The sequence below is a fragment of the Euprymna scolopes genome, chromosome 16 (assembly GCF_053919585.1).
Source record: "Euprymna scolopes isolate OS-2025 chromosome 16, ASM5391958v1, whole genome shotgun sequence".
Classification (NCBI taxonomy): domain Eukaryota; kingdom Metazoa; phylum Mollusca; class Cephalopoda; order Sepiida; family Sepiolidae; genus Euprymna; species Euprymna scolopes.
Genome location: NC_136497.1, coordinates 41,284,046 through 41,300,305, shown reverse-complemented (window position 1 = coordinate 41,300,305; position 16,260 = coordinate 41,284,046). Strand labels below are relative to the sequence as shown.

General features: G+C 38.2%; 1 protein-coding gene across 1 annotated transcript in view; it reads left to right on the top strand.

The window, feature by feature from the left end:
- Positions 1–16,260, top strand: part of LOC145296169 (exostosin-like 3) — a 150,691-nt gene that overhangs the window by 15,289 nt on the left and 119,142 nt on the right. The window contains exon 2 of the mRNA XM_080142377.1: positions 9,178–10,490. Coding sequence (XP_079998503.1) covers positions 9,236–10,490 — 1,255 coding nt within the window. The 5' untranslated portion in view covers positions 9,178–9,235. The remainder of the gene's footprint in view (positions 1–9,177; positions 10,491–16,260) is intronic.

Here is a 16,260-nt window from a genome sequence, read left to right as displayed (position 1 = left end):
TTTCATCGAGAGCAAATGGGTGCTTGGCATCGATGCAAGCTGTTAACTTCCTGATGTACTCTAATAGGATCTGAAGTTGGCTGCAACGAAAAAAGGCATGGCCGATTGATTCGACCTTGTGTTCATCGTAGTGACAACACTAGACCTGTGTCTCTTCTTTGTCCATGTTGAGTTCGTCAAAGAGGGGAGTGCATTTCAGACCAGTCGCCAGGTAAGGTAAAATTCTGAATTAGTCAGAAAGTTCCATCCCAGCACCCAACTGCGCTGAGAGTGGATTTCCTCCCTGTACTAACCCATCCGCCTACCAAGAGGATCCTTCGTGGTACTCTCCACTAACTCCCGATAAAGTCTTTTCCTAGACTGTTCGAGGACACCGGTCCCTGGCAAAGGTCTAAGTGCAGCTCAGCATTCGACAAAGAACTTGTGCTTCCCCTTCAGTCTACGACGACCTTCTACCAAGGGTCGGGTTTGAGATTGGGAAACGAGTTCTCAACCACAGGGACCCAAGGAGCGTCCTCCTCTAGCGAACAACCCAAGAAGGCCAATCTCTCGGCATTTTTTATGGCACAAGAGACTGGGCAGTCCCAGGCCTCCCTTGGTCGGACTCTGAACATAGACCTCTCTGCAGACATAGTGCTTACCCTCGTCCCACAGAAGTGAGTCAAGGCGTTTTTGTAAGTGTGTTAGGCGTCCTGCAGGGAGAGGAAGTACAGACAATCCGTAAAAGATGAGCCAAAAGATGTATGTAGCATACGCCTTCGCCCGACCCTTCAAGGACAATATCATTCGAATCCAAGTCTTGACTGACGATTTGACCTTTCTCTGTCATTCCGACCAATTTTTCTCCAGCTGAAGTCCCGGTCCAAACCGGACACCGAGAATATGGACCAAACCATTGGTCCAGCTGAAGATGCCTGGAAGCGAATTTACTCCGGTCCAGGCCCCCAACTGCAGGCTGACAGACTTAGTCCAGTTGAAGACGGCTCCTATTACTTTTTTGTATCAAACGAGTGCCTCGGTCACCGCTTGAACGTCCGTGGGGCAAGACACGAACACGGTGACGTCATCGGTGAATGTGGAAACCCTGGCTCGTTTGCCTCCAGGTAAAGCAATTCCACTCAGGACTGATCTAGCCGCTTCGTCCCTTAACTTGCAAAGGAGGGGTTCTGATGCCAAGGCGTACAAAAGAGGCGACAGTGGACAACCTTGACACACCGACCGAGAGACAACGAATGACTCCAACAGCTTACTGTTGATTTGCACCGCTACCATCGGCCTATTATACAGGACAAAGATCCACTTGTGGAAGTCCGGATTACAACCGGTGGCCTTTAGCACAGATCCCAGGAACCAATGGTCGACCCTATTGAAAGTCTTGGACTGATCTAAACTAATCAGCGTGGCTTCGGTGTTGTCTTCTATTCCCTCTATGATCGTGCGAATCAAATGAAGCTTGTCCTGAATTGACTTCCTCTTTACAGCATAGCTCTGGTTTGGTTCGGTCAAGTCAGTGATGAAAACCTGCAAGCGATTCGCAAGAATCTTTGCCAAAATCTTTAACTTCGTGTTTAGCAGAGTCAATGGCCTAAAATCATCAAAATTTTCTACCCCACCATGCCGTTGACCTTTCTTCAGCAATGTGATCACTCCTTTAGTCACCTGTCCAGGGATGGAACCCTAAACAAACCAATGATTGAACATATCCTTCAGAATATGGACTAACATGGGCGACAGCCTCAAGTAGAATTCGTAGGGTAGACCATCGAGCCCCGGGGACTTGTTGCAGCCGACCTGCTTCAATGCAGTAATGACTTCATGTTCCATAACAAGACCATCACAGCTAGCTGCTCAAGCCGCCTTGAGGCGGGGCGAGTCGGCCAAATACCTGCAAAACTCTTCGACCCTGAGTCTGGGTAGTTGGGTGAAGTGCTCCGATAGATGATCCCGAAACCCCTCGCAGATCTCCCGAGTCGACACGAGGGCGTGTCCTTCCAGGTTATGTACTTTCCGAATGTACCCATCTTAGAGCTGCCTTACGCTCAACAGTGTCAACATTCACAGCTTTGTTAGAGACTTTCATTAATCTAGCCCTAACTATCTGGCCCTCAGACCGCTCACTAGCCTAGCGATTGAGGTCTTGTTTAGCTAGTGCTATCTCTAGGGGGTCCCCCTTCAGCGCCCAGGTTACCCTATCCTCTGTACGCTTCTTTGCCTTAGCCTTATCTAACGTGAGGCATTGGCTATACTGGACCGAGAAGCGTCTAATTTTTTTTTTTTTTTACACAGTGGTCACCACTTATCAAGGCCCGGAAGCCACTCAAGGATAAGGGTTATTGCAAGTACAGTACGTTAGTGTGGAGATTTAATGAAGTGTTTACTTAAGGGGGCGGTTCATCAGGAATTTGTTTAAGTTGAACTTGAAGACATCAAGGTTGTAATCAGGTGGGAAGCAGACAGACAGAACAGAGTTCCACAGGTGTGCAGTTTTAAGAAAGAAGCTTTGTTCATGGAATCTACGTTTTTATTTAGGAACAGATAAACAGTGGGGAAAATTTTTGACAGTGAATTCAGCTAGACAGGTGTTTTTCATAAAAGATTGGCGAGGGGAGACCAGAGATTGGAGTTCAAACGAGCACCTGCCATGGAAATAACGATAAAACAAAGATAGGCCCGCAAATCTCTTCTGTGGGAGAGAGGTTGCAGGGAAGAGAAAGGTGCATCCCCTACTAAGCTACAAAGTCTATTTTGTACTCTGTCAAGGCCGGATAGGCTGTTTTTAGCAGCTCCTACCCAGATATGGTAGCAGTATTCCATCCTTGGACGTACTTGGCTTTTATATAGATAGAGAATTGCATCAGTAGTGAGATATCTTCAGGAGCTGTAGAAGGATCCCACCATCTTTCCAGCGACCTTGGCAACAGACTTGATGTAAGTGTTCCATTTCAGATCAGGAATAAAGGTCAAACCCAGAAGCTTGTCAAAACATGGGGCTTCTCCTAGACGAAAGCCATCCATTTCAATTGATGCCAGATGGGGATCAGAGCGTTGATGATGTAAAGATAGGAGTTTGGTTTTAGATGCATTAAAGGTAACCAGCCACGTCTTCCCCCACTGAACCACACGCTCGAGATCAGAGGAGAGAGAATCAGAGAGAACTTTGTCATTTACAGCCTTTGATGTGTTGCCATAGATGGTCGTGTCATCAGCATAGATGTCAACGAATGATTTAAGCATGTGTTTAGGGAGATCATTGATGTATATCAGGAAGAGAGTTGGGCCCAGGGTGGACCCTTGAGGGACTCCAGAATTAATACTGCAGGCCTCTGATTTTTGTCCATCGACCACTACTCTTATGAGCCTATCGGAGAGAAATGATTTAATGATAGAAAAAACATTTCCAGTTATACCGTAGCTGGAAATCTTGTGAAGGCCCTTATGCCATACCTTGTCAAAGGCCTTTGATATGTCGAGAGCAATTGCCCTAGAAAGGAAGCCTTTGTCAAGAGATTCACTAATCCTATGAGATATAACCGTTAGCACATCTGCGGTAGATCTTGCAGAACGGAAACCATATTGTGTGTCACTAAGAAGGTTATTTCTGCTGAGGTGGTTGATTATTTCTCTATTTAATATGGATTCCAGCAACTTATTCATAACACACAGGAGACTTATTGGTCTGTACTGAGAGGGAGATGACTTATCACCTGAATTCTTAAATACAGGGCATACTGATTTTGGCCTTAAGACTAACCCACCATTTACTCCCTGTAACTGCCCCCACTAAAACCCTCTAAATTAATTCAGTAACCTTCAACTGGTAGTCCTTCAACTCCAACAAAGAGCTGTTGAACTTTTTGTATCTGGCTAGCTAAGGCCTATGCTTAAGTTCAAACGAGCGATAACAAGTTTATGGTCCGAATGTCCTAAAGAGTTGAACGTGGGGCAAGATAGAAAGTCTACGTCGCCTCTTCTAACTAACATCCGATCCAAGTAAGTACTCGGATGGGAAGGCACACTAGCATGCCACGTCCACATCTCCCGCCCAGGATGATCCAGACGAAATCTGTCAACGAGGTCGCAAGAGGCCATCAGGTCAGATAGACTGCTGTCACACCACACTGACCCGCTAGTCCCCCCCATTATGCCCATTTGCAACGATAGATATTAAAATATAATAATACAAAAGCTTATGCCTAGAATTCTTATTCAGTGTTGATAAAAAAATTCAATTAAAGTGTTTAAAATTCTAGATTTAAACTTAAAGTGTTATAATTGATGTCCACATTAAATGTAATACACATTTCAAATGGGAAATTTTGCCCATATTATAAATCCCTATTAAAATACTCCAAATAAATTTAAATTAGAGGGGAATAATTATTAATTGATGCCTAATCTATTTATTTCTATTTTTTTTTTATTAAATTTTCACCCCAAACAAGGCATATTGTCACTTTCTTGTAGGGGGCTACTATCAGGGACATAAGCATCAGGGGTACTGTGTAGGGAGTTGGGCAGCAAGATGTCGGTTCACGTTGCACTTGAACTTCTGCATGTCAGTACAGTTGGGGGAAGCAGGGACCCGGCAGGGAATTCCAAAGTTTAGCTATCCTGGGGAAAAAACTACTGGAGTAGAAGGCTGTCTTACATCTAGGGATCTCTACTGTGAAGGGGTGAAATTTAGCTGCTTGTCGGGTTTTTCGGGGGTATTTACGTCGAGGGGACACAAGTGCTTGCAGTTCGTCAGAGCATTCACCGTTAAAGTACTTGTAGAAAAGGCAGAAGGATGCAACATTTCGTCGATGGGACAGAGGCTGAAGCTTAGATGACAGTTCAGGACCTATCAGATTGGCGACTCTCTTTTGAACTTTGTCTAGGAGCGAGAGGCTAGTCGTAGATGCACCAGCCCAAATATGACAACAATACTCCATACATGGGCGAATGGTGGCCTTATAGAGGTATAGGATACTTTCGGGCGTTAGCATCTTTCTAGCACGGAATAGAAAACCTACCTTCTTCGCAGCGATCCTGGTGATACTCTCGATGTAATTGTTCCAACTCATGTTTTCTGAGAGCGTTAGGCTGAGGAGTTTAAAGGATGTACTTTCAGATAAAGAGTCATTGGCCATTGCTATTGGTGGTAGAGGAGGTTTCTTGTAATTATTGAAGGAAACCAGTTTAGTCTTGGCAGCATTGATTGTGACCATCTATTTTGTCCTCATTCCACTACAGATTGGAGGTCATCCTCTAGTGCTTCTGCCATTTCTTTAGATATGTGGTTTTTCTGTCGTATCTGTTATAGAGTGTGGTGTCGTCAGCATATATACCCATCTCACAGGCAATTTTGTCAGGGAGGTCATTTATGAATATTAGGAATAACAGAGGTCCAAGGATAGACCCCTGAGGTACTCCCGCATTTATATCATATTGTTTAGATGAACGACCGTCGAGGACAACCTGGATTTTTCTCTTATCTAAGAAGGATTTAATTATGTCATGTATTCTTCCACTGATACCATATGTCTGATTTTCCTGAGAAGACCTTCATCCCATACCCTGTCAAAAGCCTTAGATATATCTAGAGCTACTGCTCTGCCCTCCCCCGCTTTGTCCAGTGACTGGTATATACATTCTGAGATTACAGTTAGGATGTCTGCTGTTGAACGGGCTTGTTTAAATCCATATTGTTGGTCAGTCAGAAGTTTAGCATCTGTAAGGTGATTGACTAGAGCTTGGTTAATTATTGTCTCAAATATTTTAGCGAAAAGTGAGAGGAGGCTAATGGGGCGATAATTTACTGGGTCAATTCTTTCGCCAGTGTTAAGTTTTGAGACATTGTGTTGAACACAGATGGCGGCGTAGTTCAGATCAGTAACCAAGATGGCGACCAAGAATCAAATGCGTTCCGTCGCGTTGGTAACCTCTTAAGTTCTGAGATATTATGTTGAACAAAGATGGCATTTTGAGCCGCAAAGGAGATTAAATATGCCGGACTTATTTATCGTAACCTACGAAAGTACCTTTTTCGCTTTTAGTATTTAGTTTACTGGTGTTTTGTATAAATGCAAAACAATCAGAGCCAAATAGATGCATTCTATTCATTTTAGGTTTTATACCGCAAAACGCTTCATACGGCGTTTTTCCTCGCCTCTTATTAAACGATCTATTTCTGATATATGCTGCTGCCATTAAAGCGTATGTTCATAAACTATGCGCCAATTTCGATTCGATAAGTAGGCATCTTGTCATCTCAAAAAGGGTTCGCCATGCCCTTTCAGCTGTGCCATTTTGGAAGGGGGAGTACGGCGCCGATTTCTTGGTGATTAATTAGTAGAAGTTCAAAGTCTTTACTCGTAAATTCAGTCCCATTGTGTGAGCGAATACATTTTACTGAACCGTACGGGGCAACATCAGCTAAATATTTCTTAGTGACGAGGATTGTGTCGGATTTGTTTTTTAGAAAATAAACCATAATTAAACCGGAAAAATCATCAATAAAGTTCCAAACGTACCTTAGATTATTTCTCCCCATCGGGCTGATCGGACCTGCTAAGTCACAATGCACAAGTGAGAGAATTTTCGTAGCTTTTTTGTCTGGCGTTCGGCTTATATCTTTTGTCATTTTCATCTGTGCACACACATCACAATTTGGGAGATCGTCTGAAGGTATTATTTTCATGCCTTCGACTACATTTGGTAATTTTTTAATATCAGCTGTATTGCAGTGTCCTAGAATTTTATGCCAGGTTTCCAGGTCGTGACAGGCAGTTTTTGAGGGAACCATACTTTTAAATAATATAGTCGGCCATTTTCTTTAATGTCAAATACAGTGCCATTGGGGTATGTCAATTTTGATGTATTTTGGCTAAATTGTATATTTGCGCCTTGTTTAATTGCAGCCTGCACGGAAAATATGTCTTGCTTAAATGTAGGTATGAACAGAGCATTCTTTAGAATACAGTTACAGATTTCGCCTTTTATTATTTTTTAGGTATATTTTAGCATCGCCTCTTTTCAAGACTATATCATTTATTTAATTACCGTCGGCAAGTTCGACAAAATGACTTTGAGGATTAAAGTTTGAATCAAAATTAATGAAATCAGATTCCTTGATGATAACGTGCACTGTCATCAAGGAGGTTTTTACCGTTTGTGGTATTGTCAATGTTACATGTGAATAGAAATGTATGTTCTTCCTCAAAGTTCTCAACGTTTTTTACGGAGTCCATTTGAGAGCGTTTATATCGACATTGGAAACTTTTGTGGTTAGGTCGTCCACAATTATAGCAGATAATTTTATTCTTTTTCTTGAGAAAATTACTTTTGGAGAATACGTTGCGGTGAGTTGCGTAATTTGGTGGTGTCTGCTTTCGAGAAGCATTTGTGAACTTCATAATATTGCTGGAGTTATTATTGTCCATGAGCATACGATTAGTCTCTTCATAACTGCGCAATGCCACTTTAAATTCGCTGAAATTTATGGGTTTGTCTTTCTAAGTTATAACAGTTGTAAATGGTTTAAAATCGGCTGGAAGTCCCTTGAGGGTCATTGATATCAACAAGCTATCGCTTATTATTTCACCTGAGAGTTTTAAGGCATTGGCGGTTGTTTCTGCCCTTATGACGTAGTCGGTGATCGTTTCATCCTCGTTACGTTTCAAAGAGGTTAATTCTGTATATAGGGATATTATTTTCGGTTTCCCTTTTGATAAATAATGTTCTCGTAATATGTTCAATGCTTTCCTCCCATCATCCAGTGCGTCTCTTATAATCAGAGACAGACTTCTATCGTCTAAACATTGAATCAGTTCTGCAAAAACAGTCGCGTTTTTTTTTTCGAGAAATTCGGGGTCGTTTGGATTCTCTGTTGTAGATTTGATGATTTTGTGTAGTTTTCGAATCCTTAGATATCTCAGAAATTTTACCTGCCACAATTCGAATTTAGATTCCGATCCGTCAAAGAAAAAACGGTGGCTGGGCGCATAACCTGTTAAGTTTTGAGACATTGTGTTGAACACAGATGGCGGCGTAGTTCAGATCAGTAACCAAGATGGCGACCAAGAATTAAATTCTTGAAAACTGGTACTACAGAAGTAGTTTTCCAGCAGGCAGGAAAGCAAGATTCATTAAGGCATTTGTTGTAAAGTTTGGAGAGAACTGGAGCTACTCCGGCGGGGCACTTTTTTAATAGCACAGCCGGGATGAGATCAGGTCCACATGCTTTTGCAGTGTCATGATTTCTTATGATAGCATGCACCTGAGAAGGGGTGATTTTCAGATCGTCTAGTGTGGCGTCTATCCGCAAAGGAAAGTTAGGGCGGGAGTGGTTGGCAGGGTCCAGTGTGGAGTTGGAGGAAAACCTACTGGCAAGCATGTTAGCCTTCTCAGTTGCAAAGCAAATAATACCTATTGTAAAAATTTAACAAAATTCAGAGGAATTTTCACGAAGGGCTTCCACCCCTCTTTGCTCCATTTGCATAAAACTAAATCAAATATAATCCACATTGCCTACACATACGCCTAGATTCTATTGTAAAATTCATTATAACCGTTTTATTGGTTTAGGAGCGCGTCTTATACATATAAATATGTAAACATATAATCATATGTACTTTCTGTGAATAGAAATTAACACAAAATGCATGTTAAAATATACCTTAGTTCTGAAATTGAGTTATCTTTGAAAAGAAACATGTTTAATTGTTTTAATCGTCCGTAAGACGTCCATCTTTCTTTAAGCTATCTATGCATTTATTTCGCCCTCGTAGCACTCTCGGTTGATTCTGTCGCTCTCTAATATTTCTTGTATGTCGCTGTGAGCATTTACAGAAACAGTGACTCTATTGTCGTCATCTAATTCACATATTTGTGCATACGCACCAAAAACATGTAAGTAGATGGCAAAATAATGACTTTCTGCTCTCCCTAGCTTTGCCTTCTCCTTTTTTGAGAACAGGTTAGTTTATTGCTAATCGCCGGAGAATGCGGATGAAGTTGTGCAGGTATTTTTTGCAGAGAAGAATGCTTCTTCTCGGGGGGGGGCGCTGTCGCTCCAATCCCACTTTCTGATCCTAATGTTATATCTTCTAGTCGTAGGAGAGAGGCAAATCAATATCACACTATTCTGCAATGTTGTATTTCAAGTATGTGTCATTTTTTTTCTTTTTTTTATTTCAGTTTATTAAAGAACATCACATTTGAGCAAGATTCAAATCTGATTTTTATCAAAAGAAAAATGTTCAAACAAAAATATCTGCACATTCTATTGATCCTGGCTATTTTTATCTCTGTGCTTTGTTCCGTCGCTTTATACAAATCGATCATTTTCAGCAAGGCCAGCATTTTATTGAGAAATCATAACATACGCAATTGCTTTCCAAACAAGTGCAAATTTACGTCAACGTTCAAAGCATTCGTATACCCCACGAAACCAGGCGGAACCTCTTTTAAACATTTGCTTTATGGGAAAGAATATTTTACAAAAGATCCTAACAAAACGTGTGTGTTCGTTTATTTTTTTGATAAAGACATAGGGGATCTACGGAAATTGAAATACTGGGGTGAGAATGGTGAAAACCATCTGATTATGAATCTGGATAACCAAAATATGGAGTCATTCGATCTTGGAGTTGCATGTATTGTTCAGTCAACATTCTCATCTGGAAAATTTCGACCTGGTTTCGATTTTCTGTCGCCATTTTACAACGAGACTTTTTCGGATAAAATCTGGAAGTTACTAACACCCATTTTCCCCCTGAAAAGAAAATGGGCACTTTCATATGTAAGTATTTCAGACAACGATTTGAAAGAATCGAGTGTTTATCAGAAGAATAAAGAAAACTTATGCAAATTAATTAAAACCTGGCATAACAATCCTTCAAAACTGCGACTGGGGAAGATATTATTTGATTGTCCGGATAGCTTATTAAATCGGAGGATGCAGCCTAAAGAAATGCAAAGTCACATCTTCGCTGAATCAATATTCACCATCATCGTGGTACCGACAGACGCTGTCGCGAATACTGTTTTCCAACGTTTAGTTTTGAATGCCATTTACAATGGCGCCATACCTGTACTCGTTAGTACCGGAAGCAAAATAGAAAATCTTCCTTTACAAGACTATGTTGCATGGAATAACATCGTTGTATGGATTTCATTTGCTGATATTACGGACATCCCTTCGCGTATTCAAACATTCACAGAGGCAGATATTAAACAAATGAAACAAGATGGCCGATATTCAGTGGAAATGCTTCTTTCGCATAAAAACTCGATTCTAGCGTGCATCCTTGAAATAATAAACAAACGTTTGCACTTTCCTGCCATTGAATTTCAAGAGAGTCCTTCACGAAAACTATTCGTTCGCTTTCCGAACCGCATGGAAATAGATACGGATTACAAACAACCAAATGCCTTGAACTATGGACGACAGTCTTTGGCAAAAATGGCAATTCCTCCAAACACTCTATCTTTTTCTGATCCAGGTTTAGGTAATTATTTTGTTTGATTTCTTTTTTTATTTTTATTTTGTAAAAGTCCGGAATAGTTAACACCCTCTTAATCCATACACACAACCGCAACAGAAACAACACAAAGTGTTATGCAAACTCTGTTAGAATGAAACCGAATCCAACTAATTTTAACGTATGCAAAGTTTTTATTTTTGTTTGTTATTTTTTATTTATTTTTGTAGGATTATTTTAGAAAGGTTAACTAATACTAATACTTAAGCATTCGTAAACCACAATAAAATGATAGAAACCGCCGTTTTTAAGTGTCGAAACAATTTTTCAAGATATATATATATAAATATATATATATATATATATATATATATATATATATATATATATATATATATATATATATATATATATATATATATAAACAATCTTATAAATTGCTTCGACGCGTTAAAATTCGTCGGGTCGGGTTAGATAAAGAGTTTCATGCTTATGCGTTTTATAAAAACTATGTGTTATTGTTGCTATTTATTTGTTTGTTTGTTTGTTTGTTTGTTTGTTTGTTTACGGGTTCTTGGGTGTTATCTCTTCTGAATTTTTACCAGTTATGTTTTTTACTAATCTACTAGCTGACGCGATCCGGTGCTTCTCGAGATGATCTTATTACTGTCATTGAAAACTTGTCCGGGACTTATTGACAGATCTATTTTTGTAGTCATTTAAACTTTTGCGTGGGTGGTTTTAACCGAAGAAAATGATCAAAATTTTAAAATTCCTTGTAACAGAAAACACAATAAAATAAAGAAAGGAGAAATTGCATTAACGAGAATCAGTTGACGACAAAAATGAACCCATCGCACTTTAAACACACTTAATATGATACTACGTGACCACATCAACTTCAATTTGACTATTACTCTATATTCAATATGGTGGGATACGTCCTTTTAGATTGCAATAATCTCTTAGGCTTATAGATCGCTTTTTTTTCATATGATTAAATACTACAAGAAAATCTAATTAAACATTTTTGTTTGCATTTTGGACGAGACTAATCTATTAATAGTCTTTTTAATCAACCAACCTGGATCTATGTCAAACTAATAATATCTATGTAAACTGCTAAAGTTTTGATTGATCCTGATAATTCTCCTAATTTTTGAAAGCGCAAAAATAAAAATAATAATTCCTATTATAATAATAATTATAACTAGCGGGACCCGTGGAAATTTCACAGGAGACTGATTCATATGTAATATATTGATGTTGGCATTCTGTAGATATTCAGTGTAAATGGAGCAGCTCTGATATTATTGTAGTTATTTTGTCAAAACTGCAAAAGTATTTATCCAAGGTAGTAGGGACGCCCGGCGTAGCCAGGTCGTAAAATATGCTTAAATATGATATTTTAATTCTTGCAGATTTCGTACTTATTATTATAGAGTTAATTTTCTATCGATTTTTATCTATATATATATATATATATATATATATATATATATATATATATAAGCGAAAATGTATGTACGTATGTATGTATGTATGGATGGATGGATGGATGGATGGATGGATGTGTGTTTGTATGTTTCGCAAAAACGTTCCACACAGGTCACGGATTTTCGCCAGATCGAACTCATTTTAAACTTCCAACCTTCGCCCGACAAATATCGAAAAATTGGCAAAAATGTTAATTCCTTCACCTTGAAATAATTAGTTTTCTACAGGAAGGGTCAGTAAAAACCGTCCTCTCATGACGAGTTCGCTTCTACGCATGCGTCATACGACGTAGAAACCTGATTTACTTTAAATATTTGAAAAAGCGACACGATTTCGGCGACGTCGTCTTAGCTAAGTTGCTTAGATCGCGGCTTCATAATCTAATGGTTTTGGTTTCGAGATTTTTTAAATTTTAATATTGAAGCAGGCTTATTTAAGCCATTTTTCACGTGTTTTTTTCAGATATTTTAACGTTCGTTTTTCTGTTGTTTTTTTACTTCGCTAATTCTTAAGTTTTCATTAACACCCCCACCCCCACCGACCACACACACCAAAAACACCCGGGAAAAGCCAGTTACCCCCCCCCCCGCTAGTATATTATAAAGTTACGATTTCAAACATAAAAAGTATATCTACATAACTTGGGTTCATCAGCTTAAATCGAAAACGAATCCCAAACTTATATATATATAAATATATATATATATATATATATATATATATATATATATATATACCAGTGGTGAAAAAACCGGACTAGAGTGCTCAATGTGTAGCCAGAGCAGTATATAGTAAATTTATTACTGTGAGTCCAGAATGAGTTTACATATTGTTTCAGCTAGGGGGAAATCCTCAAATAGAAGAGGAAATATCCAACTAGCATCGTCAGAATTCATAGATGGACTAAGTTATAATACCAAATAAGAATGGAAAAATCGTAGATGAAGGGGAGTTAGAAAAGAAGGGGGAGTGGAAGGGGGGACGTTGGAATTTAAAATAGTAGGAGTGTATATAATAGGTTATTTTAAATATTAATTATGTTAATCCTTATATACGTTTTTCTATTTTATAACGGTTTAAATTAAAAGACGCTATTCTTATTTATAACGGCATAAGTAGCAGTTAGCAGTTAATTTAAAGGATCACCATGGCAACAGTTGCAAAGTTAGTGGTAGTGGGCGTGGTGTGGTGGGAGGAGGAAAGAACGGGTTGCAAATGGAGTTTAAAGTGATTTATCCGGGCGGGGAGGGATTGAAAAATGTATATTGTTTATTATTTACTATTAATTAATTTTTGAATCGTCGGACGTTATAGTTGAAAGAAAGAAAAAGAGAAGGAAAATAGGAAGATAAATTAATGAATTATACGCTACAGGTTTATTTTGATAGTATAATGATAGGTAAGAATATCAGTAAGTTAATAAAATATAAAATTTAAAAATAAAAAATCATTAAGAAAATGTTTATGATAAGTAACTAATACACACACACACACATAAATACACATACACGCGTACACATGTACAACGTACGGACACACATCAATGGGGGAAGAGCACATGCCTAAGTATATATAAAAACACAAATACGTAAACACATACATATATATACATATGTACATATATATACATGCACATATATATAAACATATATATGCACACACATATATAAAATTAAATAAATTAGCCGGGCGGGGAAAGATTATACGTTACAGGTTTATTTTGATAAAATAAAATAGGTGAGAATGTCAGTAAGTAACTCAAATAATAGATTAATAAAATTAAGGAAAAGTTTATGATAAGCAAACAACACACATACACAAATACAAACACACGCATACACATGTACAGCAAACGCACACACGTCAATGGGGGAATAGCACATGCCTGAGTAAATATACATACACAAATACGTAAATATACACACATATTTGCATATACACATACATACACGCACATATATATATACATATGCATATACATACATATACACACACATACACATGCATATCCATACACACACACACACACACACATATATATATATATATATATATATATATATATATATATATATATATATATATATATATATATATAGGAAATTTATTACTGTGAGTCCAGAATGAGTTTACATATTGTTTCAGCTAGAGGAAGATCCTCAAAAAAAAAGAGGAAAAATCCAACTAACATCGTCAGAATTCATAGATGGACAAAGTTATAATATCAAATGAGAATGGAAAAAACGTAGATGAAGAGGATTTAGAAAAGAAGGGGGAGTGGAAGGGAAAGGACGTTGGAATTTAAAGTAGTAGGAGTGTATATAATAAGAGGGGGGATTATAATTAAATATTAATTATGTGTTAATGCTTATATACGTTTTTTTTAGTTTATAACGGTTTAAGATTAAAAGACGCTATTCTTATTTATAACGGCATAAGTAACAGTTAATTTAAAGGATCACCATGGAAACAGGTTGCAGAGTAAATGCTAGTGGGCATGGTGTTGTGGGAGGAGGAAAGGACGGGTTGCAAATGGGGTTTAAAGTAAGTGGATGCTATAAGAGTAATTATTGTCTAAAGTGTTTAAAATTTTTAACTACCTCTTGAAGTGACTGAAATCCAACCATGAACTTTAAAGCAAGTAGATTATATTAAAGTTTACACTGATATTGTTACGCATAAAAATTGAACAATTACAAAAACACAATCGTTAAAATTTGTTTGGTATCACAAACACATTTTTATCAAAGATGAAGGTTACTTTATGATATCACATAGTAAATTTTTCATGGAAATAAATTTGAATTAATTGCTTAAATTTTATCTAACACATTCAATACTTAAAACTTACCACAATCGAGATCATATTTTTCAGCATATTCTCTTCTATAACTATGGTAGACTATATTTCTGCTGTATTGATTTGGAGCCATAATGTAGGGTTTTTCTGAACTTCCTGTCCGGCTGATGGAGACATAGAAAATACTGTGATTAAAACATTCTGATATCAAGTCTACGCCAATGGTTTTAAATGTCTGACCTTGACTTTTATTTATGCTCATTGCAAAACACACCTCACAGGAAACTGGAGCTTCCGGAATTTAAATGGAAGTTTCGAGTCAGATGGAAGTAAGGGGATTCTTGGCAGTAGAACTTTTTTGCCTTTTGCACAAGAACTGGTATGCAATATGGTAAGAACACATTTGGTTCCGTTAGTTGTTTTTGACGGTTCCAAGGATCGAATAATCATTATTGGATATCCACTGTTGAGATTTAAAATGTGAGGAGGCATTCCAGGTAGTTCCAAAGAGTTTAAAAACTCCACAGAGTAGTGAACGGCTTCACCTTCATTAGTAGCCGAATTAACTGACTTGTATTCCTTTGAGTACCCTGGAAATTCACCCATTATCCAGTTGTTCAAGTGATTCACATTGCTGTTTAATAGCGAAATAATATCCCTCTTAGCAGGCCATCCCGGTGATTTTTTGTTGTCCGGGTACACTTTGTCTTTCATTTGCTTCTGATTACGGACACATTTACCAAGTTCGGTTGGAATCTTAATTGTGTCATGGGAGGATCTCACGGAAATCACCGCAAAATAAGGTTGAAATGTTACCCTTGGGATGCTTGTTTCCTGTGATGTCTTGCAGTGTTCGGTCACTTCCTTTATAAGCACTCTTGTGTGTTATCGGGGCTTCGTCTACAATAATTGCTGAGGTGTCTCGTATAACATTTGCGAAGGCTGAGGTACTAGTAATTCAGCATGCTGGCTGATCCATTCCATGAGTATCCAAGGATACTTTAAAAGTGCTATGAAGAGTGCAGCAATGCATCTGGATACTGTTGCAAGCACAATCTTTCCCATGGATCTACTCTTAGCAAAGATCAAATTAATTACCAAAGTCTTGCCCGTGCTACTTGGAGCATCAAGAAACATCATGTTTTGTTCATCTCACCTTGTGCTTCCAACATTACCATGAATGAATTGTAAACTTCTCTTTGATAATCTGTCAGTTTTCTTACATATTTTCTGCTTGTAGGGGAAATTCTTCAATATTGTAATTTATTTCACGTTGATACTTTCTTGCAAATCTTTCATCTCCTCCTTGCCTCGGTGCAGGTAATCCATAGATTGCCAATGGTTGATCGCACATAAGGAGAATTTTTTCTTCAATTAGGTAAAGAGTTTTGTTGTAGATGTCATTATTCTGTGTCTGGACTGTTAACTTCTTCCCTGTTTCTATAAACATACCATATCTTGAAAAACGTAATATCTGTTTTGATACTACACTTCTGCTGT